This window comes from Zalophus californianus, chromosome 10 (genome assembly GCF_009762305.2).
Source record: "Zalophus californianus isolate mZalCal1 chromosome 10, mZalCal1.pri.v2, whole genome shotgun sequence".
Lineage (NCBI taxonomy): Eukaryota > Metazoa > Chordata > Mammalia > Carnivora > Otariidae > Zalophus > Zalophus californianus.
Genome location: NC_045604.1, coordinates 70,602,411 through 70,625,938, shown reverse-complemented (window position 1 = coordinate 70,625,938; position 23,528 = coordinate 70,602,411). Strand labels below are relative to the sequence as shown.

General features: G+C 57.5%; 2 protein-coding genes and 1 non-coding gene across 8 annotated transcripts in view; 1 reads left to right on the top strand and 2 right to left on the bottom strand.

The window, feature by feature from the left end:
• TMEM204 (transmembrane protein 204) overlaps positions 1–7,821 on the bottom strand; it is a 15,968-nt gene extending 8,147 nt beyond the window's left edge. Inside the window, exons 1-2 of one of the 2 annotated variants that reach the window (XM_027610698.2) lie at positions 6,765–7,821; positions 2,569–2,724 (exon numbers count right to left, since the gene is read on the bottom strand). In XM_027610698.2, the coding sequence (XP_027466499.1) occupies positions 2,569–2,724; positions 6,765–7,044 (436 nt within the window). In that variant the 5' untranslated portion in view covers positions 7,045–7,821. The remainder of the gene's footprint in view (positions 1–2,568; positions 2,725–6,764) is intronic. The other variant, XM_027610697.2, reaches the window with a different exon arrangement.
• The window catches only part of IFT140 (intraflagellar transport 140), a 79,826-nt gene that overhangs the window by 54,303 nt on the left and 1,995 nt on the right, over positions 1–23,528 (top strand). For all 5 annotated transcript variants that reach the window (XM_027610693.2, XM_027610691.2, XM_027610692.1 and 2 more), the window contains 11 exons: positions 11,229–11,406; positions 11,873–12,063; positions 12,390–12,485; positions 12,765–12,897; positions 12,972–13,115; positions 13,855–13,983; positions 14,095–14,277; positions 17,057–17,263; positions 17,505–17,717; positions 17,798–17,964; positions 19,163–19,304. In XM_027610693.2, the coding sequence (XP_027466494.1) occupies positions 11,229–11,406; positions 11,873–12,063; positions 12,390–12,485; positions 12,765–12,897; positions 12,972–13,115; positions 13,855–13,983; positions 14,095–14,277; positions 17,057–17,263; positions 17,505–17,717; positions 17,798–17,964; positions 19,163–19,304 (1,783 nt within the window). The remainder of the gene's footprint in view (positions 1–11,228; positions 11,407–11,872; positions 12,064–12,389; positions 12,486–12,764; positions 12,898–12,971; positions 13,116–13,854; positions 13,984–14,094; positions 14,278–17,056; positions 17,264–17,504; positions 17,718–17,797; positions 17,965–19,162; positions 19,305–23,528) is intronic.
• On the bottom strand, positions 9,112–9,244 carry LOC113933767. Its single transcript, XR_003523471.1, has one exon. It is a non-coding gene; the product is annotated as a small nucleolar RNA SNORA72 (small nucleolar RNA).

The window sequence follows — 23,528 nt, the reverse complement described above, 5'->3', positions numbered from 1 at the left end:
GTCCCTCAGAGGAGCAAGTGTGAGGAGCAGGGTCCGGTGCCCGGACAGGAAGAGCGGCGGGCGGGCGGGGAGTCGCCATCCTTGCTGGGTTCCAGCCTGCCCGGCCTCCCCGCCTCCCCGTGAATTCATCAGCACCTTCTCTCCCCGCTGCCCACCCTCTGGCCCCAGCACTGGGGACTGAAGGTTCGCTTGCATAACAGGTACCAGCAGGCATTTCCCCTCCTGGGACAGGATATCCCGGCGCCCTTCAGTCTCTCTCCCTGACTGTTTAAAGCAGACCGGAGCACAGGAAAAAACCTAACTCTAAAATTAGCAGTGTGGTGGAAGAAAGACACATGGCTGCATTCTGTACTGTTTGTCAATGAAACAAGTCTAAACAGGGCCAAGCGCATTTCCTTTTTGGGCAAAACAGACCTGTGGGAGTGATGGTGGGACGCCTCCAGGAGAAGCCTCCGGGAGAAGCCTGCAGAGCCGGTGCTCCTGGCTTTTCCCGTCAGCCTGTACCGGTCTGATGATCTGTGAGCGGAGGCTGCCCCGGTCTGGGGACAGCCAGGAGAGAGCACCTCCGCCTCACGGACAGGACAGGCCCCAGGACGTCCCAGGGCTGCCGCCAGACAGCTCCCGTTTCCTTCACAGGGCTCCCCCATCTCCACTTGCTCAAAAATACGTGATTTGGAAGCAACACTGTCTTTCTGAAATGAGGGTTCACAGGAAGTAAGATGTCCGTTTGACACCAAACCCACAGTCTCTCTCCCAATAATTCTAAATTAAAAATGCCGTGGCTTGTTTATTCCACAGTCTCTCTCCCAATAATTCTAAATTAAAAATGCCGTGGCTTGTTTATTCTGCTGCAAGGAGATATTTTCAGAATCAAGAGCTGTTCCTTTCATTTCTTCAATGCCTGAATATCTGAATATCTGTTCCTAATCTTCCACTTCCTTCTGGAGGGGATGGAGTTTCAGATAAGCCCATGCAATAGAAGTGGGCAGCCTCAGTGAGGCTGAGGACCCCATTTCTGCCTTATGGCCCTAAGGTCAGCGGAGGGCAGAGGAGTGATTTTCTGAACAGTCACTGTCCTTTGGGATGTGCATGTTTTTACCCACCTCCCTGGATAAGGGAAGGAGGCCGCGGTGGTCAGAGACCCCGTCTCACCCACATCTCCTTCCTTCTCAAGACCAGCCCTGTGGGGGCAGACGGACGTGCCAGCCCCAGTTCCTGCGCATTGCAGGTGACAGAGCCAAGGTGCCTGTCTGGCTCCCTCGGCCCCACAGCTGCTCTTTCCTGCAAACTATCTGGTCGGCCCTGGGCGCTCCCGGGCCCCGCGGGCGACCCGGCCATGGGGAAGTGACTGGCCCAGGACCACCCGCCTTCTATTAAAAGGCACAGGAAGGCCTGTTTCCAATTCCTGATTCCCACCCGGCTCACTTTCCAGCATGTGAATTCCTGCCAGTCTGTCAGCCTCATTCTCCAGAAAGATAAGGGCCGGGGGCCATTATTCCCAGAATGATTCACTTCAGACTTCCTGCGGTTTCTCTTCCTGGGTCTGCTGGAACTGTACCTTCAGCGTTGGGGCATGCTGCCATTCCCCAGCAGTGGGAGAGGCAGGTGGGTCGGCTGATCACACCCCCACATTCCAGTCCACGTCATCCCCGCGCAGGACCTCCACTCACATGCTCGCCAGTAGGCAGCAGAAAACCCGAACATCCCCAGGTGAGCCAGCAGGGAGGAGGCGTCGGGGAGGAGAAGCCGAGAGAAGACCCCACCCCGGGATCACGTGAATAGCTTCTGTGGCTTCCATAGCCACTTGTGCACAACTTCCCAAAACAATTCTGCCTCTCATTTACGCCGCCGCTGCCACCATCCTCAGCCTTCCAAGACCATGCGTATGCCCGCGCCTTTTCTCAGTTCACCCTACAGCCGCCCCCAAGGCCTGGCCGGTGTGGCCTCCCACCCCACTCCTGTGGCGGCATGTGCCGTTGGGTGTGGGAGCCAGGACAGGCCCGGTGCGCTCAGGAGCTAACGTGTTCTCCATGCTTTGTGCTGCTCAGGAGGAAGGACCTGCCGATGACCCTGGCCGGGTCCCGGAAGCTGCATTGGTTATGGAGCGTGCAGATGAGCTTGGCTGGACCCTCGTGCTCGCCCTGACCTCCCCATTCACACAGCATTAGTGGGGAAGGCAAGATGGCGGAGGTGGGGGCTCTCCCCCTGCCCGTGGCACGCTGCTGCACCATCATAGGTGGGGCTTGACCGCAGGCCACCAGCCATGTTGGCTGCAGACAGGCAAAGACATAGCAGATGCCGCAGACTTCGGAAAGCAAGCACGTGAGCCTAGAGCGCCAGCACGCGGAGTGCCCTGTCTTACAGCGGGAGAGGGCGGGAGCCCAGCCATGTGCTCGCTGCGGCCTCAGCGCCCCCACCTGTGGTTCTGTCTCACTTCTGCCCACAGCGAAAGATGGGAGGGTGACCCATGGGAGTCGCGGTGACATTAGAAGACTGCAGCGGGCCTGCCAGCCCCATGCGACCATGTGTGCGGCCGCCCTGCCTGCCCGGGGCCCCGGGGGTACTCACTCGCCAGCTGAAACGCGGCAGCCATGGCCTCCTCCCAGCACTGCGAATCGGGCGACAGCAGGGGCAGGCCCGCCAGCCCCAGGACAAAGGTGAGCTGTCCTGCAGCGAGCGCTGCCGTGGCCACCAGGTTGCAGGCGCGCATCATGTCGAACTGCACTGTGGGAACGACAGGGGACAAGACAGGTGGTCAGCTCGGGCAACTCCTGCCTCCGTCTGCGCCTGGGGCCTCACCAACCCGCCCTCCCTGCCCTGTGCTCTCCACTCCCCCAGGGGTAGGAGGCGGTTCACAGTGCTGGCGTGAGAGGCCCATGGACAGACACAGCGTCCCCGCGTGCAGCGTGCCCGCCGTGACAGCGCCCCGGTGTCTGTGACTGTTGCCCTTTGTAATTAGCGCCTGAGGAGCCCAGAGTGAACCAACGTGTCACACCACTCCCCACCCCAGGCCCAGCTCCTCCTGCCCATCAGGAGTCAAGCACCTTCCTCCTCCCCGTTGTCTTTCTTTCACAGGCTGAGGGCTCTTGCCCTTTGCAGATTCTGGGCCTTTCCCTGAGGCCAGCAGCGCAGATACAAGCAGGGCTGAACAGCAGAGGCCTGGCCGTTAGGAAGTCAGGGTGGCCCTGAGGGCAGATCGGGGCTCCTGGAGGATGACAGTCCCCATCTGCCCAACTTCTTCATCGTGTTGAACCGGCGGCTTTTGCCCTGGCTGGCCATGTAGATGAGCTGTGTGGACAGTGAGCGCGGCTGGCTATGCCCTCTCACCAGCTTTTCTCCCCAGTATCGCTCTCTTGCCCAGCGGGCTTCACTCCCACGGGCTGAGAGCTCACGCTGTGCTCTTGAGAGTAGCTGCAGATCGTCCCTGCCGTTGCTAGAAACCCTGACACTCGTCTGATTCAGTAAACGCCCGGGGTGCCAGAGGCCAGGCCTGGCGAGTGCGGGGCTCCTGGCACTGGGGTGGCAACGGGGCCTGGCTGGGGAAGGTGCCAGCACCCACATTTCCTCACCTTCCCTGCCTGAGGTGGCCGCTCAAGCTGAGAGCCAGGCTTCAGGCCAGTTTGCCAGAACCTTCCTGGCTGCCCAGGCAGTCTTCATGGTGGAACCCAAGGTGCAGCCAGCCTGACCAGTGGCTGCACGTGCATGCAGGACACCAAACTGGTCCTGCTGTCAGGACGGATCAGGCTCCAGGCAGGTCCTTCCTGTGTGCTGAAGACTGGCCGACCTGCCTTCCTGTGGAGGCCCTGCTCTTCATATGCTCCTTCTGGGGTCTTCACACCCCGTGTTCTTTGCGGTTAGTTTTACCAATACGTGACCACACAGAAGTTCTTGTAGCCTCAAAGGTGGTCGGATCTGGGAGGTAGGTGTGACCTCAGAGACGAGGGGCGGTAAACACGGTGGGCGCTGGGGTTCAGAGCTGGCCCAGGGAAGTGCAAGGTTCCCCAGCGCAGCCTCACAGGCCAGGCAAGGAAAGTCTCGCACATGGGGCACACTCGCACGGAGGGGAGTGGCCTGCCCTCCCGCTCCCTCCGCCCAGCTCTCTGTCCTTCCTGGTGCACAGCTCAAGCCACACACCCTGGCCACCAGCGGCCCTCTGTGGCATCCTCACCCCATCAGCCTCCGGCCCCGTGGACATGAAGATGTGGGAGGGTGAAGAATAAAGCAATGACGGCCCACAGACCCACCACCTGCCTAAGAAGACTGCCCTGTGGGCCACGCTCCCTCCATCAGCCACCTGGAGGGAACCTGCAGTGGGGGAGGGGGTGCACGTGCACGGGCGTTTGGCAGACTGTGATCACCACGCATGTAGCCTGGGCAGCAGCACCCCGCAGGAATATGGCACGAGGGTCTGTGGCTGGGCAGGCCCAGTGCCCTTTGTCTGCCTCAGTGGTCAGAGAGCAGGGATCCCCTCTGGGCTAGGTGCCCAAGGTTTAACTGCATGTTTACTCACCCCTTACTTGCTTTAGAAAAGGAGGTTAGAGCACCTGACAGAATGTCTGGAATTTGGAAAGATGAGAAACGCCCAGAGAGCAAGTCTGACCAGGACTGGGGTAGGGAGTTCTCCTCAGGCGCCAGAGGAGGACCTCACGTCTGCTGAATCCCCACGGCGCCTCACAGTGAGGAAAGCCGCCTGAGCAGGGATAACCATCACGATCGCCACACACAGCCCAATGAGACGGGCAGGAAGAGCCCCCCAGTCCTGGAGGACAGGACCCTGCGTGTCACTCAGGACCCCTGCAGCAGAGTCCCCTGACACAGTGCAGAACGTCAGGTGGTGCTCCATGATCACGGAGTGGCTCGGACTCTGGGCTCTGCAGGGTGCTGCCAGGACCCTGGGAGCAGAGCAGACAAGCATGAACCCCGTCCTTGGGCTGCTGCCCCCCCCACCTGCCACAACATCTGGAGACTCTAGGATGGCCTGACTCTCGCACCTGAGATGGGGAGCTTGGGATGGATCAAGTCAGGCCTGTGGCCACACACTGGCCTGTGACAGATCGAGATGACTTTGCACAGTGTGCGGAGTGGAGGGGTGTTCAGCACTGAACCAGCGTGAATCTGAGCACGGCCCCACCCGCTCCCTCCTCCCCCATCCCTACACCAGCGGAGTGGTGGCGCAGAGGGACCGGGGTTTTCCCTGGGAGCTGGTCTGATGTGAGGCGCCAGGTACTGGGGGCCCCCAAGCAGATTAGCCCAGCGTGCTGCTCCTGTCATCCTGCGGCTCGTGCACACGGACCAGGTGAGAAGTGGGTCAGCAACTCAGTCTCCCTCACGAGAACCTTCCACACTGTTTCCCTCGCTTGGGGCAAATACTGACACCCAGAGGTTACAGCTCAGCTGCCACGGATGCGTTACCAATGGTGAGGATGTTGTAGAAGTCATACAAGAAGCTTGTCAAATCATGGGAGGGACCACAGGTGGGTGGCCAGGTGGGAAGGGGGGTCTGGAGACAAGCACATCCCCACCCTGTGTGCCCTCCTGGCCTTGGCAGGGATCAGAGGGTATGGGTGCCCAGGGAGGGCCCCTGCTTGACGTTGAGGCCCGGGCTGGGGGTGCTCTGTGGGTCAGGGCAGCGCAGAGCCCACACTAGAGCCTCAGGGTCGATGGCTTGCATGACTCCTCAGGACAGTCCCAGGACCCAGCAAGTCCCCTGGGACCCAAGGTCAGCTGTGCTGAGTTTTGAGTTTGTGGAAAAGTTTGAAAGCCCTGCTTGCCAGACACAGCCCGTCCCCGACAGAAGACCCCTCAGGCTACATGGCAAGAGGCTCTGAGTGGATAGACTGGGGTTGCCTACCCCCAGGGACTGTGGCCGAGCACGTGTCTCCTGCAGCCTCCATCTCTTTGTCTGTGGAATTGGACGCCACCCCTACCCTGGCTCCCTTGTGGGTCAGGGCTCCAAACACGTGGCAGGTGGGGACATTCCCACCCCGAGCACAGAGCTCACCTGTGCTTCTTGAGGACTTTGTGGACACCCTCTGAGAGCAGTTAGCAAAAGCCCTGCCAAAGCCTCACCTTCTCGAAAGGATGAACTCTGTCTCCTGCTCATCTGTGAGTTAGACTCTCATCAACAGCTTCAAAGAGTCAGCTCGGGGAGACCTCTGCCTGTCAGCTGCTGTGACCGCGTCAATGACACGTTCGGTGACATAAATGTCTCACTGTGAACCTTCCCACCTGCACACTCAAACCTGACCCCGCGGTCAAAGTCCACTTCCCACCTTCCAGAGCAGCCAACAGACCCAGCTGCCAGCGACCAGCCAGGGCCAGGACAAGACCGCAAGGGGCTCTGCTCTCGAGAGCTGCTGCCCTGAGCCCCTTTGCCGCCCCCGTGGCTGGTGTCCTCCCGGAAGTTCTGCCTCGATGACCCTGACAACTGTGGAGTGAGGTCGGAACTCAGCCACGTGTTTTTAAGCTTCTTGTTTATTTTACTAATGAGGTGTATTTCCAAGAAAAGTGGATCGTCCTCAATCTGGTTAGTGTGTCTGCCCTTTCCCTGTGTGTGGAGGCAGAGAAAAGCCCAACACCCGCACGGGAAGAATTCCATCCTAAAGGAGCCGGGGCAGGTTTGGGCGCCAGCGGGAGGGTGGACGCAGAGCTCGGGGCTTGCCTGGGTTGCCGGTCACCAAACACACGCCTCACGTCCACCTCGTGCTGTCAGAGTTTGTGGGCCCTGACCACCCTAAAGGAGACATAAAAATAAGCAGACTTACGTTTGACGGTGCCTCGAGCCTCCTGGAAGCCTGCCACCTCAGAGCCCCAGCCCAGAGCTTCACAGTCCCGAGCGTCCGCCTGCCCTGGCCGGGCCCCAGGGCTTGGCCCTCCCCGGGCCCTGTCCACCAGCCAGCAGGACTTCCATAGCCCCACACTCCGCTTGCGCCCGTCCTCCAGCGTCTGGTACACCCAGTTGGGGGTGAAGGCCGCCACATTGTTGAGGACAAGAGAGACCAGGGCCACCAGCACTGCCGTGGCCACCAGTTTCTGGACAGTCATCTCTGACTGCCGGTGCTGTCCGCTTGTCGTGGAGAAAGTCCCAGTCCCGGTCAGCTGCTGTGGCCAGGGAGAGCCAAGACCAGCTAGGGGCTGCTAGAGGACATCACCACTCATTCTCAGTGGCATCGGGAAGGCCCATGTGACAGGTGCAGGTGAGCTCACCTCAGGCCCTCCCTACCCTCCCTCCTGCACCTGGAGCAGGGCCAGGCCTGAGCTGCAGCCAGCCTCTCGGCCCATCCCGGGGAGGAAGCCGGGGCACCAGCGAGAGTCCAGAGTCGTGCGTGCGCCGTCTTCCTGGGAAGCAAGGCCTCTCCTTCCCACAAGAAACAGGAGAGGTGGGCGGCAACGTGGGGGTCTGTCTCGCCTCACTGCTTAGAACCAGCGCCACAGAGCAAAACCAGCCGCCAGGCTCTGAGCAGGGCAGGGGGGAGCTGTGCCGGGAGCAGTTCAGCCTCTCACTGCAGGAGCCCCTGCCCTGTGCCTCTGCCACGAAACAGCCGGTCCTGGAAAGCAGCGAGCCTGCTGCAGGGAGGTGCATGTGCGTGTGTGTCTGTGTGTGCGCGCGTGTGCGGCCCCCCCTCCGCAGAGAGGAAATGGTTGTTTTTGAGGCTGTTTTTTGTGAGCTGGATGGAGGGCGTAGCCAACTGCAACAAATAGCGGCCAAGCCACGGCAGCCAGACGCTAACAGGATGTGTTTCCTGATAGGAAAGCAGGGAGGCCTTCTCAAGTCCTGCTCCAGGACCCTCCTCCCCTGCCCTCCCCACCTTCCTTTCCCAAGGGCAAGGCCTGGGGTGCCAGCCCACAGCAGACCCGTGGTCGCACCTGTGTGTCTTGGACCCCACTAGCCTGGTGCTCAGGTACCACAGAGCAGCTCCAGAGGCAGATAGTGGCCACAGAGCATGTTCCTGCCCTGGGCCCGGGGCCTGGGTTGGCAGGATGCTGGTGGCTGGTCACCCACAGCCGTCCGCTGGTTCCCCCAGCATGTAGGTGCCCCGGGGCCTGCCCTTGTCACGGGTTCACAGGCAGTAGACAAAGTGGCCGGGCCTGGTGGAGAGGCCCCCACTTGCCACCCAGGTGGGGTGGGTCAGGGGCCCACACCCGCAGAACCACCAGGCTGGAGCATCATCCTGGATGGAGGTGCAAGAAGGTGGGGTCCTGGACACGCAGTACAGGTCCCCCAGCGAGGCCTGAGGGCGGAGGGAATGTGGTCTGTGGCCCGGCGTGTGTTTGTGCTGACTGTGCGTCCCAATGAGGGAGCGCAATCCCTTCTGCACATGCAGACACACGAGAGAGGTGGGGCTGCCCCCCCTGAGATGCCACGCCCATCTGGGGCCCTGAAGCGGCTATGCACAGAGAGAAAGGCACCTGCACACTCCGTTACTAGCACGCGCACCCTGGATGTTGTACAGTCAGACCCCTCAGGCCCCGAGCTGCCCACTCATCGCCAGGTGCCCTCGTTACAAGGGGAGGAGGCTGGGGTTGGGGGTACAGGGAGGCCACACACCTGCCCGGAACACAGAGGTAGTGAGATGAGTCCAGCATGGTGGGACTGGCCTGGTCCCCTCGGCTTGCCTGCACCCCACTCGCCTCCTGCTTCTGGAGCTACAGAGAGTTCCTGTGAGTCTGGAGCCCCAGCCCCCGTCATTTTGTGGGTTTTCTTTTTTGTTTTGGGGGCTTTTTTTTTTTTTTTAGTTTTACAATCCATTTAATTGCAGTTGGTAATCAAATTAGCAATGGTTATCTTCAAAAGTCACTAACACTTCCTGTGTTGTCATTTCTCAAGGATGATCAGATATCTAGAGTCATAGACGTTTCCCACATAAGATGCATCAGAGGGGTGTCTGGGCGGCTCAGTGGGTTGAGCGTCCAACTCTTGGTTTCTGCTCAAGCTGTGATCGTGGGGTCATGGGATCGAGCCCCGCGTCGGGCTCTGTGCTCAGTGCAGAGTCAGCTTGAGATTCTTAACGCCACCTCCCCCTCTGTCCCTCCCCCTGCTTGCGCATGTACACATGCTGTTTCTCTCAAATAAAAAAAAAAAAAAAAGATGCACCATATAAGTCAGACATGGTCTATCACCAGCATTGATAAAACCAGACCGAGGGAAAGAACTAGGTCTGGGGATACAGGCACGGTGCTTAACATAGCAAATGTTTAGCCTATCCTGACTATTACAAAATCAGAACGGCAAGAATATTCACTAGCCCCGTTACTTTGGATCACATGTCTGTAGGGGGCTCTGTACCTGCTGCAGGCAAGGCGCGCCACCACCCCCCACCACCACCAAGCCTATGTCCCTGAAAGACAGGGGTCTTTGGAGAATTATCTGCCCTTCCGTTCCCTGAGGGATTTGGCCTATTTCAGCATTTTTCCCCAGCAGAGTTTGTAGCAAATGCATCAGCTGAGTTCTTGCTAGTGCCTTCTCTCCTTGGCCTATGTTCTGTTCCAGCCTCCCGGGGACTCCAGGGGGGCACCCATAGCCCTCCACACATGGCCCCCTTCTCCCAGGAGAACTAGGACCACTCAGAGTCCCTAAGGACACAGTGCAGTGGGTCACCTCCACAAGGAGGCTCAACGCTCCGCTTGGAGGGATCAGCTTCCCCCCTTATTTATTTGAATCATTTATCCCTGGGTGGCCTTTGATGGCTGCTGGGTCAGCTCTATCCAGCTCCCCTACAGGTGATGTCTGGAGACCCTGCTCCATCCACTACCCCCAGATTCTACCTGGGGGCCACAGGCCTGGGCACAGAATATGAGTTAGGAGTGACCCTGCCCACACAGGACTGTGGAGCCCACTCCAGACACCCAAACCTCCCCAGGGCCCTTCCCATCCTCCCGAGGTGTGTGTGCTGGGCCCTGGGGGGTGGGGAGGGAGTAGCTGCAGTGTCCTGTGTGCCTGTCCTGTCCGTGCACATGACGGCTGGGCGGGCGGGAGCTTTGTCTCGTAGCAGAGAAGCTCGGGCTGCTTTGTGGGCTGGGAGGCCATGAACCCTACAAGCCTGAGTGGCAAGCCTGAGAAGAGGGGCCTGTGGGCTGGTTCCAGCAGCTCTCAAGAGAGGGCTTTCCAGAAAGGGGGGGCTGTCTTCAGGCCAGGCCCCTGGGCAGCATGTGCCCTGCCCTCACGGTGATGAGGTGCAGATGTGAGTAGGGCGGGTGGGGACAACAGGAAGCACTGGAGCTCTGGTGGGCTGGCCCCTGTCCAAAACCCAGAGCTTCACGTCCTGCGTTGAGGCCCTTCCCAGCCGGTGGGTCTCTGGCTGCTCTTCCAATACTCACTTCCCACCCTCCACCAGCTTGGTGGAGGCCACTGGTGGCCCTGCTCAGAGGGCAGCGTGGGAGTAGCCCGGCCTTCAGCGACCCGTCCCGCTCGTGCACGCAGCAGGCCCAACAGCGTTAGCCCAGGGAGGCACAGGGAAACCGAATCAGGGAAGGGCTCTGGGACGGCCACCAGTTTCTCTGCTTGTTTGGGTTTTCCACTTGAATCGTATGCAGATATCAGCCACCTGTTTTCTGGACTCAGCAGAGGGTGGGAAAGGGCATGGAGGCATAAGAGACCTTGTCCACAGCCCCATGTGGGTCCCTGAGACCCTGGGGTGTGGAGTATCTTAAAGAGGGTTCCCACATGGAACCCACTTGGAAAGGGAGAAAGGAAGGGCTTGTGTCTGGTCGGCGCCTTGCTGTGTTGAGCCCCGCGGGGGCCCGTGAGCTTGAGAACAAGGATGGAGTCCTGGGGACGTGCAGGATCATCCCCAGGACCCCCAACCTCTATTCAGCCCAGGCCAGGGGCCCACCAGCAGACCCCACACTGGGCATCATGCACTGGTCCTCAGGAGAATCAGGGTTGGGGCTCCCCACCCCCTTCCCCAGGCCCGCTGGGGTGTGAAGGCTCTATAGCCCCTTCTCCCTGCGGGGCCCCTGCCGGAGAGCAGTTCCAGCACCTCCGTGGCTCCACAGAGGGTGCAGGCAGGCATAGAGCAAGGACGTTTGACGAGCAGACGGCCACCAAGGCAGGGAGGAAAGTGGGTGTGTGGGAGGCCTGAGAGGGTCTGTGGGGACACAGGTGGCCTTCAGCCAAGGGAGGGGTGGGGGCCCTGGTTTGCCATGTTGCTGTGTCCGGTATGCGTCTTGGGGGGTGGCAGGGGTGTGAGGGCTGCAAGCTCACGGAGCTGCCACATCCCCTGGCACAGTGAGGCGGTCTGGGAGAACATGGCGCGCATGTGCGTGAAGACCCAGCGGCTGGACGTCGCCAAGGTGTGCCTGGGAAACATGGGCCATGCGCGTGGAGCACGAGCCCTGCGGGAGGCTGAGCAGGAACCAGAGCTGGAGGCCAGGGTGGCCATGTTGGCCATACAGCTGGGCATGCTGGTGAGTCGGGTGCCGCCCCAACATGGGCAGGCAGGCAGAGGGAAGGCACTGGCCTCACAAGGTGGGCCATGGCCTATGCGTGTCTGGGCCACTCGGTAGCAGGGAACAGAAACCCCCTCAAAGGGGCTTGAACCAAAAAGCAGAGCAAAGCCTCTCTCCTCTCCGGGGCCCTCCCCGTCTCCTGCACATGCATGAGCTCATGGTCCATCATGCACCTGGGGGGCCAGGCAGGGAGGGGGCAGGCAGACACCCAAGTCAGCTCCTGGTCCACAGGACACTGCGGTGGGTGGGGTCTCCTCCCCAGAATGCAGGGCAGCCCCCCAGCCTTCTCTGCTGACACCTAAGTCAGTCTTGCTTTCTCACTGTGGGACAGAATGCTGCAATGGCGTGTGACGTCACTGCGTGCGGGGGCACATGGGCAGCTCTCCTGGAGCCCAAGGGCTGATGCATGCTCTCCCACCTCCAGGAGGATGCCGAGCAGCTGTACAGGAAGTGCAGGCGCTATGACCTCCTGAACAAGCTGTACCAGGCCTCTGACCAGTGGCAGAAGGCCGTGGAGGTCGCGGAGCTCCACGACCGCATCCACCTGCGTACCACCTACTACAACTACGCCAGGCACCTTGAGGCCAGCACTGACCGCGGCCTGGCCCTCAGCTAGTGAGTGTGGGGCCCCGTCCAGACTCAGGGATGGGCCCGCTTGCCTCCGGCTTCCCCCTCTGCCCCAGTGAGGTGCCCATAGAGTTACCTAGGGGAAGCTTCTAGACTGAGGCACTACCTCAGGGCAGGTGGTGGCTTTCCAGGTCTGCAGGGGACCTTGAACTCGGTCTCATCAGGAGAACCTCAGCCCACCTCCCAGCCCGTGCCGGGTCAGGTCTCTGGGCCTGGGGGTCGCTGGCTGTGCCATGGCAGCACCGTGAGCCGCTGGGCGCCGCCGTGCGGTGCTGAGACCGTTGGGAGGAGTCGCTGTTTCCCTTCTCTTGCAGCTACGAAAAGTCAGACACCCACCGTTTCGAGGTGCCCAGGATGCTGTCGGAGGACCTACACTCCCTGGAGCTCTACATCAATAAGACGAAGGACAAGTAAGTGTTGCTGCTGGATGTCAGGGCCAGTGGGCGGACCGTGGGTTTGCTGCAGGGCCCGGGGGCCTCCCTCCTTTGCTTCCTGTGGGAGAGTGTGAGGCCCTGCCAGGGCGGGGCCTTTCCTCCAGACCCTGGGCCCTCACTCCTGGCCGCGTCACCCAGCTCGCACGCTCCCTCCTGACTGCTGGCCGCGTGAAGGCACGGTGAGGGTGGCGTTAGGGACCCGGGGTCCTTTCCAGGGGGCACAGGGCCTGAGTGGGACTGGCGGGCTCCTCCCAGGACCCTGTGGAGGTGGTGGGCCCAGTACCTGGAGAGCCAGGCAGAGATGGATGCGGCGCTGCACTACTACGAGCTGGCACAGGACTATTTCTCCCTGGTCCGCATCTACTGCTTCCAGGGCAACATTCAGAAGGTAGGAGCATCCAGGGGGCCTGCCGGGGGTGGGGGGGCGGAGGCAGAGCCCCAGGCCTGCTGCTCTCTTTCCAGGCTGCTGAGATAGCCAACGAGAGTGGAAACTGGGCGGCGTCCTATCACCTGGCCCGCCAGTACGAGAACCAGGAGGATGTGAGGCAGGCTGTGTATTTCTACTCGCGGGCTCAGGCCTTCAACAACGCCATCCGCCTGTGCAAGGTAGGCGAGGCAGCGGGCACACTGCCTCTGACGGTCAAAGTCGGGCAGGCGGACAAAGGGGCCCTTGCTGTTGCCCACATTCACACAGAAAACGTGGAGAACGGTATGGTGGGTGCCATGTCCCCCACCCTGGAGGCCTTTTTCCACTGCGCCTGCTCCCACTGGTCTCAGCCCCCCGGGAGAGTTTGTGAAGTGCTGAATTCTGATTCTCGCTGAGAAGTCCTTTAGCCTTTAGCCACGGCTTTCCAGCAAGCACTCAGGCTGGCTCGTTGCTCGTGGCCTGTAAGCAGCAGGAAGGACGTTCTGCATGCATGAAAGTGTTCTAACCCAGGGCTCAGAGAGCAATGTTCTGTGAACAGAAAAAGAAGGAAGCCCCCCCAAAATGCTGGTACACAGACCCCATGTGACAGTCTGACACTGGTTAGAAACCATCATCATGGGACGCCTGGGTGCCTCAGTCATTAAGCATCTGCCTTCTGCTCAGGGTCCTGGGATCCAGCCCTGCGTCGGGCTCCCTGCTCAGTGGGGACTCTGCTTCTCCCTCTCCCTCTGCTGCTCCCCCTACTTGTACTCACTCTCACTCACTCCTTCTCAAATAAATAAATAAAATCTTAAGAAAGGAAGAAAGAAACCATAGTCAGGTGGACCTGCAGCGTGCCAGAGTTGGAGTGGTGGGCTCCCCCAGGGCACCTTTAGCAAACGCGCACAGGAAGCCCTGGGCATCCCCCGCCCCCCACAGGAGAATGGCCTGGATGACCAGCTCATGAACCTGGCTCTGCTGAGCTCCCCCGAGGACATGACTGAGGCAGCGCTCTACTACGAGGACAAGGGCGAGCACGTGGACAGGGCGGTCATGCTGTACCACAAGGTGAGCGACGGCAAGGACCCCGGGGCCTGTCTCAGTATCTGCCAGGGGGCCACTCGGGCGTTCTCGTGACCTGGGGCTTGGGCGGCTGCTCAGATTTCCCGCCATCCACAGGCCGGCCACTTCTCCAAGGCCCTGGAGCTGGCCTTCGCCACCCAGCAGTTCGTGGCCCTGCAGCTCATAGCGGAGGACCTGGACGAGAGGTCGGACCCCGCCCTCCTGGCCCGCTGTTCAGACTTCTTCACTGAGCACAGCCAGTATGAGAAGGCAGTGGAGCTGCTGCTGGCTGCAAAGAAGGTATGGTTGGCAGTCCCCACTCGGCACCCCCTCGGGCACCCAAGCTGGGGCCCACCTTTTCCAGACGCGGTGGAGGTGGCTTCACCGTTTCTCTCACGGTTACGATTTCACAAGAAGGCCATGGCCCCCGCCTGCCCTGGGTGAAGGAGCGCGAGAAGTAGGCTCGCCTCGCACAGCCGGTCCAGGGGGACACTCACTGCCATTCCATAACCCCCATAACTAGGGAGGTGAATTCATCCTTTGTGTGTGTGGTAAAGTACACATAATGTAAAAGCTACTGTCTTCGCTGTTTTTGAGAGCACAGCTCAGTGTTGTCCAGTACGCTCCCGTCGAGGTGAGAGCCATCTCCGCGCACCTGCTTTCATCTTGCAAAGCTGAAATGCTGTCCCCGTCAAACGCCAGCTCCCCATCCTCTACACCCACCATCTACCTTCTGTGTCAATGCATTGGACCACTCCAAGGACCGTATATAAGTGGAATCATACAGGATTTGTCCTGGGTCCGGCTTGTTTCCCTGAACGTCACGTCATCGGGGTTCATCCGTGTGGTAGCAGGTGTCAGGATGTCCTTCCTTTTTTTTTTTTTAATATTTATTTATTTATTTTAGAGAGAGAGAGAGAGAGAATGCATGCACACAAATGGGAGGGGCTGAGAGAGAGGGACAGAGAATCTCAGGCAGACTCAGTGCTGAGCGCAGAGCCTGATGCAGGGCTATCTCATGACCCTGAGATCATGACCTGAGACAAAACCGAGAGTCCGACACCTAACCAACAGCCACCCAGGCGCCCCAGAATGTTCTTCCCTTTTAGGGCTGCGTGATGCTGCATTCGTGCGCACACTGCCTCAGTTCTGCTCATCCACAGACACTGGGTGGCCTCCATCTCTTGGCTCTTGTAAATAGCGCTACTGTGAACATGGGTGAACACATTATCTCTTCAGAACTCTGCTTTCAGTTCTTTCAGGTGTTTACCCAGAACTCGAATTGCCAGATCATCTGGTAACTGTTCTAGTTGTTGGAGGGACCTCCAGACGCCCTCTCACACAGCTGCCCCAGAGCACATCCGCCCAGCCGCACACAGCGTTCCGATGCCACCACGTCCTCGCCAGCACTGTTTCTAGTGCTCAGTAGAAGCCTGACATTCTTTAAGTAGAAATATTCTCTCTGATAGCCACTGAATGGAGACATAGAAGATTGTTAGTCATGCAAAATTAGCCTGTCCAAATTGAAAGATCTTTTTTCCTGAAGCAGAATTATGCTTACAGTTGAGTGGCTCACTGGTGAGCGACACAAGAATTCTTGAGCACATGTTCTAGAAAGACCCAGCAGATGCACGTGTCCACCCTCCCCGAGGCAGCCCCAGACCTAATATGACCCCAGGAGAAACACCACTGGGCTTTCTCTAGCCAGATAAGTGGATTCTGTAGTTTCGCAGTGAAAACGAAATAAACCAGAAGAGCCAGGAAAAATCTGGAAGAAGAGTAACAAGAGGTGATTAAGCCCTCAGACTGTGAAAATATATGACAGGTAGGATAATTGGGGTCCAGTGCATGATCAGGCCTACAGATCAGCAGAAAATATTCGAAAATCCAGACACAGAGCCACTTACGCACGCTCATCTCGTACATACAGAGGAACATTTGCTAGCAGTGGCAAAAGATGAGCCATCCAATAAAGGGGGTCGATGCAACCAGGCAGCCACTTGGGAAAACACAAAGGTAAACCCTACTTATCTCCTGCGTCCTAGTAAATTCCAGGTGGGTCTGAGACATGTGTCAGCAAAACCAGCCGCCACTCCATCGGAAACCACGGATATATTGTACAATCTAAAGAGAAGAAAGGCATCTTCTAAGTATGATTCAAAACCCAAATGCCAATGGGGAGGACTGATCCATTCAGCCAAATGTAAATCTGAAAATAGCACATGGAAAACACACCACAAGAAAGTAAAGATAAATAATAAAATGGGGGAAAAATGTATCCTACCTCTGTCCCGAAGTGTAATTTTCCTAATAGGTATGGAGTTCCTATGAACCAGGAAGAAATTTGCCAGCCACTCAAAACGAAAGAACAAAGACTATATGGACAGTTTCTTTGAAGAAGGAAATGTGGGTGGTCCCAGCACACCAGATACTCAGCCTCATCCATAATGAGAGAAATAACAGATGAAGACTCACGAAGATCCCATTGTCCTGAGTCAGGCCAGTGCAGGTGAAGAGGTCAGCAGACCCACTCGGGCTGGGTGCCAGTGCAGCAGGCAGTACCCCTCTGCAGTAGAACTCACAGGCCCCTCGACCCAGCGCTTCCTGTCCTTGGGATCCGTGCTCAGCACAACTGTGCACACGGGAGAGGCACCCGCACACCGCTGTCCCCCAGTAAAGAGCCACCTCCCAAGACGCCAGTGTTCCCAACGGAGATGGAACCACCTCCAAGACATACGCTTTCTGTCCAAGACCCATTCTTAAGTGAAGGGCATACGATTTCCCTTCAGTTTTCAAGATTAATCAAAACCCTTAGCTTAAAAATTTGAAACAAATTATAGAAGAAAATTAAGTTCTGGTTTCTTTTCCTCCCACAACCAATGCAGTAGTCTTTTGAGCTCCACATTCCCCTCGTTGCAATTCGGGGTGTCAGCAGTGTGAGAGTCACGGGGACGAGTGCTGGCCCATGCCTGGCAAGCGCGTCCTGTCCCTGCCCTGGCGCCCACCCCCCGGCCGTGGGCCTGGCCTCCCCTTGCATCCCGGCGCTAACCGCCCCTTCCCACTTTGTGGCTCCTTGCAGTACCACGAAGCCCTGCAGCTTTGCCTGGAGCAGAACATGACCATCACCGAGGAGATGGCCGAGAAGATGACCGTGTCCAAGGACTCCAAGGACCTGTCAGAAGAGTCTCGGCGCCAGCTGCTGGAGCAGATCGCCAACTGCTGCATGCGCCAGGGCAACTACCACCTGGCCACCAAGAAGTACACGCAGGCAGGGAACAAGCTGAAGGTGAGCGTGGGCCCGGGCTGGAAACGGCGTCCCCACTGCTTGGGTTAACCCTCTGGGGATGTGCTTTCCCAGCCTGGGCTTCCCAGGGCCCCGTGGGACAGAGGAGCCCTGAGCTCCCTCTTGTGGTGGAGTCCTGCGTGAGCGTCCGGGGAGAGGTGGCAGGAGGGGCACGGCGAGCTCAAGCTCCAAGCCCAGCCCCCGCCCTTCCTTGGGCCCTTCCTTGGGCTCGCCTTTTGTGTAGGCCATGAGAGCGCTGCTGAAGTCTGGGGACACGGAGAAAATCGTGTTCTTTGCGGGCGTCTCGAGGCAAAAGGAAATCTACATCATGGCTGCCAACTACCTGCAGTCCCTGGACTGGCGGAAGGAGCCAGAGATCATGAAGAACATCATCAGCTTCTACACCAAGGGGCGGGCCCTCGACCTGCTGGCCGGCTTTTACGATGCCTGTGCCCAGGTACAGACCCTCCTCCCAGGGCCAGGACCCCCAGGAGGGTGGTGGGGCCCCGGGGACCCTGACGGGTCTCATCCATACAGGTGGAGATCGATGAGTACCAGAACTACGACAAAGCCCACGGGGCACTAACAGAGGCCTACAAGTGCCTGTCCAAGGCTAAGGCCAAGAGCCCCCTGGATCAGGAGACCAAGCTGGCTCAGCTGCAGAGCAAGATGACACTGGTGAAGCGGTTCATCCAGGCCCAAAGGTGTGTCCACAGCAGAGCGGGGAAGCAGGGACACAGAGCCCCCCAGGTTCCTCTCCCTGCCGGGGAGCAGACCCGGTTTCACTTGCAGTGAGCAAGTGCAGAGGAGTCTCAGAGGAGTCCCGTGGACCCTAAGTAGGACATGTGGACATTATGTTGCCTCCTTCTCGATGAGCTCCTCCTGGGGAATTCCCCAAACCTGGGCACACCGCCAGGAAGACTGTTCAGAAAAAATCAGAAGTCTGGGGTGGGGGTGGTGAGGCAGATGCAGGTCAGGAGAGCATGTGTCTGAGGGGAGCCTCGGACCTGCTCAGGTGTGTGCAGGGCTCAAGCTCAGTGGTTTGGAGCAGGCCGGCCACTATACCACCTGGGGGCCACAGAGACTGTGGGAAGGAGGCTGGGGGCGGCATGTTGTTGCTATTTTTAGGAGAGACCATGCATCTAAATTTGGACATGAGGCCAGTTTTTATCTATTGGCAACTCGTCCAGCTTTTCCAAGAGCCTGCTGTGTGGGCAGCCAAGCTAAGCTTCTTCCTAAACCAATGAAAGCATTTTCCTTCTCTGAGAACAAGCTTTTAGAAGAGAAGTTCCAGAAACACTTTGAGCACTGTTGTATAAAATGCAGCTCCCTGCTCGGACGTGTAAATTCTGGAATATCTGCTGAGCCTGGGCTGCAGTGCGGTGGGGGGGGGGGGGGGGGGGGGGCAATGTGCAGCAAGGAACATGCAGCATCAGGACCGGGCCTCCTAGAGCGGGAACCTGAGCCCCTCCTCCCCCCAAGGCCCCGCCGGGTCCCTCTCCCGCTCACTCGCTCGCACACTACCCCCTGCCCTGCAGCAGACCCGCGCACGCGCCCTTTGGAGTGTGTCCCTTCTGCTGGCTTTTGCTCATGCTCACCCCCTGCCTGACTGCCTCGGGCAGGGCGCCCCACGTCCCCCTGCATCACAGTGACCCCCTCCAGACTGGTAACCAGGCAAGGACTGGGTGACAGGCTGAGTCTGGCACGGTACCAGGACTGTGAGCGACCAGTAAGTTTTTATTCAATGAATCAGCCAGTTTATGAATGAACTCATTAGGGAATTTGTTTAATTCACGGGCGTTAAGTTCACAAAAGTTCCATCCTGCCAATGCCAGGAGCTCCTCATTCAGGCTGCAAGCCTGCTGTGCCCCCTGACCTGTAGCGGGGTTCTGCTCTCGGCAGGACATACACCGAGGACCCCAAGGAGGCGGTCAGGCAGTGCGGGCTGCTCCTGGAGGAGCCGGGGCTGGAGAGCACCATCCGCGTCGGGGACGTCTGTGGCTTCCTGGTACAGCACTACCTGCAGGCTGAGGACTTCCAGATGGTGAGGCCTTGGCGGGGCTTGGGGATGACTGGGGGGAGGCCCCGCCGCTGCCACTGGCGGTGCCCACTCTCTCCGCCCCAGGGAGCTGCGAGCTCATGGCAAGGAGGCGCTTCTCCTGTCTGTGTTTGACTTTTTAGCCTTTTTTTCTTTTGAAATGATTTCAAACTGAGAAGCTACAAGAATAATAGAACCTGCATGTACCCTTTACCAGATTCAGCAGTTTTCAGCATTTTGCCACATTTACTTATTCATTCTATATGTATGTTTTCATATTTCTATTTGATATTTTATACATAAAGTGGGTATATTTCTGAGCGATACGCAAATTGCAGGCGTCCTGCCCTTCCCCCTCAGTTCACTAACACTTGGTTGGACACCTAGGGGTGGGATGCGGGGTCATACAGCCAGCGCGTTGCACATTTTCAGAAACTGTCAGACTTTTCCTTTCTTTTTTTTTTTAAGATTCTATTCATTTATTTGACAGAGAGAGACACAGCGAGAGAGGGAACACAAGCGGGGGAGCGGGGGAGGGAGAAGCAGGCATCGCGCAGAGCAGGGAGCCTGATGCAGGGCTCGATCCCAGGACCCTGGCATCGTGACCTGAGCCGAAGGCAGACGCTTAACGACTGAGCCACCCAGGCGCCCCCAGACTTTTCTTTAGTTTCTTTTTTGTAGTGTCTCCTTCGTAGTTGGTGTCAAGGTTATTCTGGCCTTATATTCTGGCCACCTCCTGTATTCTCTGAAAGAGTTTACAAAAGACTGCTTTTGCTTTTTCCTTCAGTGTCTGATAGAGTGCATGAGTGAGCTGACCTGGGCCTGGGGCTTTCTTTGTGGAAGGATTTCGATGATTCATTTCAGCAGAGTGGTTCTCAAACATTTTGGTCTCAGGACCCCTTTACACTAGGGAAGTTATCTGTGTGGGGTGACCTGACGTTCTTTATTGTGTTACAGAATAAAACTAACTCACTGAAAAATAAAATAAACCCACATTATATGTTGACATAAATAACAGTTTCATTAAAACAACTTTTTTATATTTTCTGTATTTTCCAAAACAGAGAAATTGAGTGGGAAAAGTAGCACTCTTTTACACATTTCCAGGTCTCTTTAATGTCTTGGATGACAGCTGGACTCTCCATTTTTGCTTCTGCTCTCAATTTGGTAAAATGGGTCTTTTAGCTGAAATACATGAAGAAAATCTGGCCTCACACTAGTATGCAGGTGAGAGAGGCAGGACCCTCAGACAGTTGCAGCCCACCTTTGAGCCTACACCAAAACTCAGCAAGCGGGGTTTAACACCCAGCTACGAGGTTGGATGCTGTTGTACCTGGTGACATGAAAGCCCGCTGGTACATCTTAGATCTTTCACATACACATGATTTTATAACATCATGTTGCTCATCTGGAAATTATAGGTTCACTGAGTTAGCAAATGTCAACACGTTTCATTATACAAGTCAAAAAATCCTATTTTTTGGTATCACCACCAGCCCCATCAGAAAAGTCTTTAGAGGGGCGCCTGGGTGGCTCCGTTGGTTAAGCAACTGCCTTCGGCGCAGGTCATGATCCTGGAGTCCCGGGATCGAGTCCCGCATCGGGCTCCCTGCTGAGCAGGGAGTCTGCTACTCCCTCTGACCCTCTCATGCTCTCTCTATCTCATTCTCTCTCTCTCACATAAATAAAATCTTAAAAAAAAAAAAAAAGAAAAGTCTTTAGATTTTGGGAGGATGTCCAGCTCATGGTGGCTGATACCTAAGGTTTCTGAAATCCTTCCGTGATTTATCCTGAGCACAAACACTGTCCATTACCATTTTCCTTGAAGTGGTGGCCCCCTTTGTTCACTTCTGAGAAAAAGTGCCACATACCCAGCCCTGAGTAGCCACAATTTACCGTGAGTCACATTTACAAATAAAGATGGTGTTCGGAGCAGAAGGGACGCGTTTAGCTCGCACCCTGCACCTGTGTGCTTCCTCATCTCCGCCCACATTTGGTATGATGGGTCTTTAATGCCCACCATCCCGGTGGGTACAGAGCGGTAGCTCTTTGTGGTTTTAATGCGCCTTCTCTCGGTGACTAGCGGTGTTGAGCCCCTTCTCATGGGCTCATGTCCTCTGAGTGCCCAAATCCTCCCCCATGGTTTTGTTCAGGGTTTGTCTTCTGACGTTGGTTGTGGCCTTTATGACTTATGACTTCTAGGCGCCTTTCCTGTACCAGCGTATGACCTGCCAGTGTTTTCTCCCGTCTGTGGGAAGTTCCCTCCTATCCCTCTGTCCTCTCCTGATGGAACTCCAATTGCTTGTGTAGATTGTCTCCTGGCTCAACTCATTCTCTTCTCTGTTTTTTCCAGAATTTTCTCTAGTTTTCATTTTTGGCTTTTGCTTTTGCTATTGCTACTGCTTCAAGTTCACCCGTCTTGTGCGGTGTCTGCTCTGATGCTACTCCTATCCCTACGTTTCAGCCGGCATAATTTGCCCCTCTAGTAGCCTCTGGATTGCATCAGGTAGTCTCCGTCATCCATCTTGTCTCTCGAGTGTAGGTCATATTGTCCTGTTGCTTCCTACGTCTAGAGATTCTTTTGTGTGCCAGACACCGTGGCTAAACCACGGTAGAGACTGGGTTCTGTGATGTTCCTCTGAAGAGTATGCTTGTTTGTTTCTTCTCCCTTCCTTCCTTCCTTCCAGCAACTTCCCTCCACCCATCTCAGAGGCTTGGCTCCCCGCCGTGGCAGGTAGCCTCGAGAGGGAGTTGCTGCTCAGTACTTTAGCTTGGGCCAGGCTTGAAGTCGGCCCCTGTTCCCACCACATGCAACATGCTGAGGGGACCAGAGAGCAGCGTCCATTCCCAGGGCATGGGCTCCCTTCCGGGACTCTCTCTTTTCCGATGTCTCCTCATTTCCGGCTGCTGTGGTTGACCCCAATTCTGATTCCGGGTCTTCAAGCCAGTAAGGGTGGGTTTTCTACATGCCGGTCTGCTTACCCCAGTGGCCCTGACTGGGACTCCCCTCAGGCAAAGGCTACAGGGAGCAGGAACTCACCCCACCCCGGCTCCTCCCTGCTTACCAGTGTTGGCTCCCTGCCATCTGCCTGCCCGAGGCTGGTTCTCCCTTCAGGGGCCTGTGCAGTCTGCCCGGCGCACCCCTGCATGGAGGAGGGCTGCTCCGTGCCAGTCCCTCTGCCCCCACCAGAAGCCTCTCTCCCCATCACCATCCTCTTGTTACCAACACTAGAAGCCACCCTGCCCTCTGGCTGCAGTTTTCCTTTGTGTTTCGAGGGTGTCCTGTGGGCGTCGCTCGTAGTTAACAGAGTAGATGGTTCCTGGAGAGACCAGGGCAACCCCAGGGAGCCTTTCACCTTGCTCTCCTGAGCGCTTGTAAAGCGACTAATGATGAATCATTTTCAGAAATGTCGCTAGTGAGCCGTGCCTGTGGCATTGGGCCTTAGCCTCTGGAGCACACAGGACCTCAGCCTGTGACCTTCTCCCACAGCCCGAAGGTCAGCGCCACGAGTGACACTCAGGTCCCTGGCCTCCTGCTTGCCCCCTCTTTATCCCCGCCCATGTCCACTCGCTGACCCTCTGCTGGAGCAACTCCAAATCTCTCAGCAAGGTTCCTTCTTTTTTGGAGAAGAAACACAAAATTGGACTCAGACGACTGTTTGCTCAACTACTGTTTGCTCAACAATCACTCTTAATGATTTCACCAGATTCTTTGCTTTCTCAACCCTTGTTTGGAGCCTATGGGATTTAGCAACTTTAACTTAAAAGAAACAGCCCTGTGAGTGGTGAGGAGGTAGGCAGGCTAAGCATCCTCTGGTGGGGAGAGAAGGCCCCATCCCTGCTCTGTGTCTCCCACTGCCCCCTCGCACTCGCCTCGCCGCCACGCCAGCCGCCCCTGACCCTGGACAGTGGGCGTCCTCATCGGCCAGGACGGCCTGGAGCACTTCTGTCTTTGTCACCCTTCATCTGTGTCTGGTGACCGTGCCTTCCTTCTGGAAACTGCTGCCTTGACTGCTGAGAAACCAGCTCTGTACACAGAGGGGGTGCACCCCTGCACCATGGTCTCCAGCAGCCCCTTGCTTCTGGACCCCACCCCTGGATTGTCTCATCCCCACAGCTCCGAGTCCTGGCTTTCGTCTGCTCCGTACTTGTGTTCCGGTGCCTGGCACGGTGCCGGGCTCACAGCACAGTCTCCTCCTGTGTGGGTGCCCCCCGCCCCGGCTCGAGAGC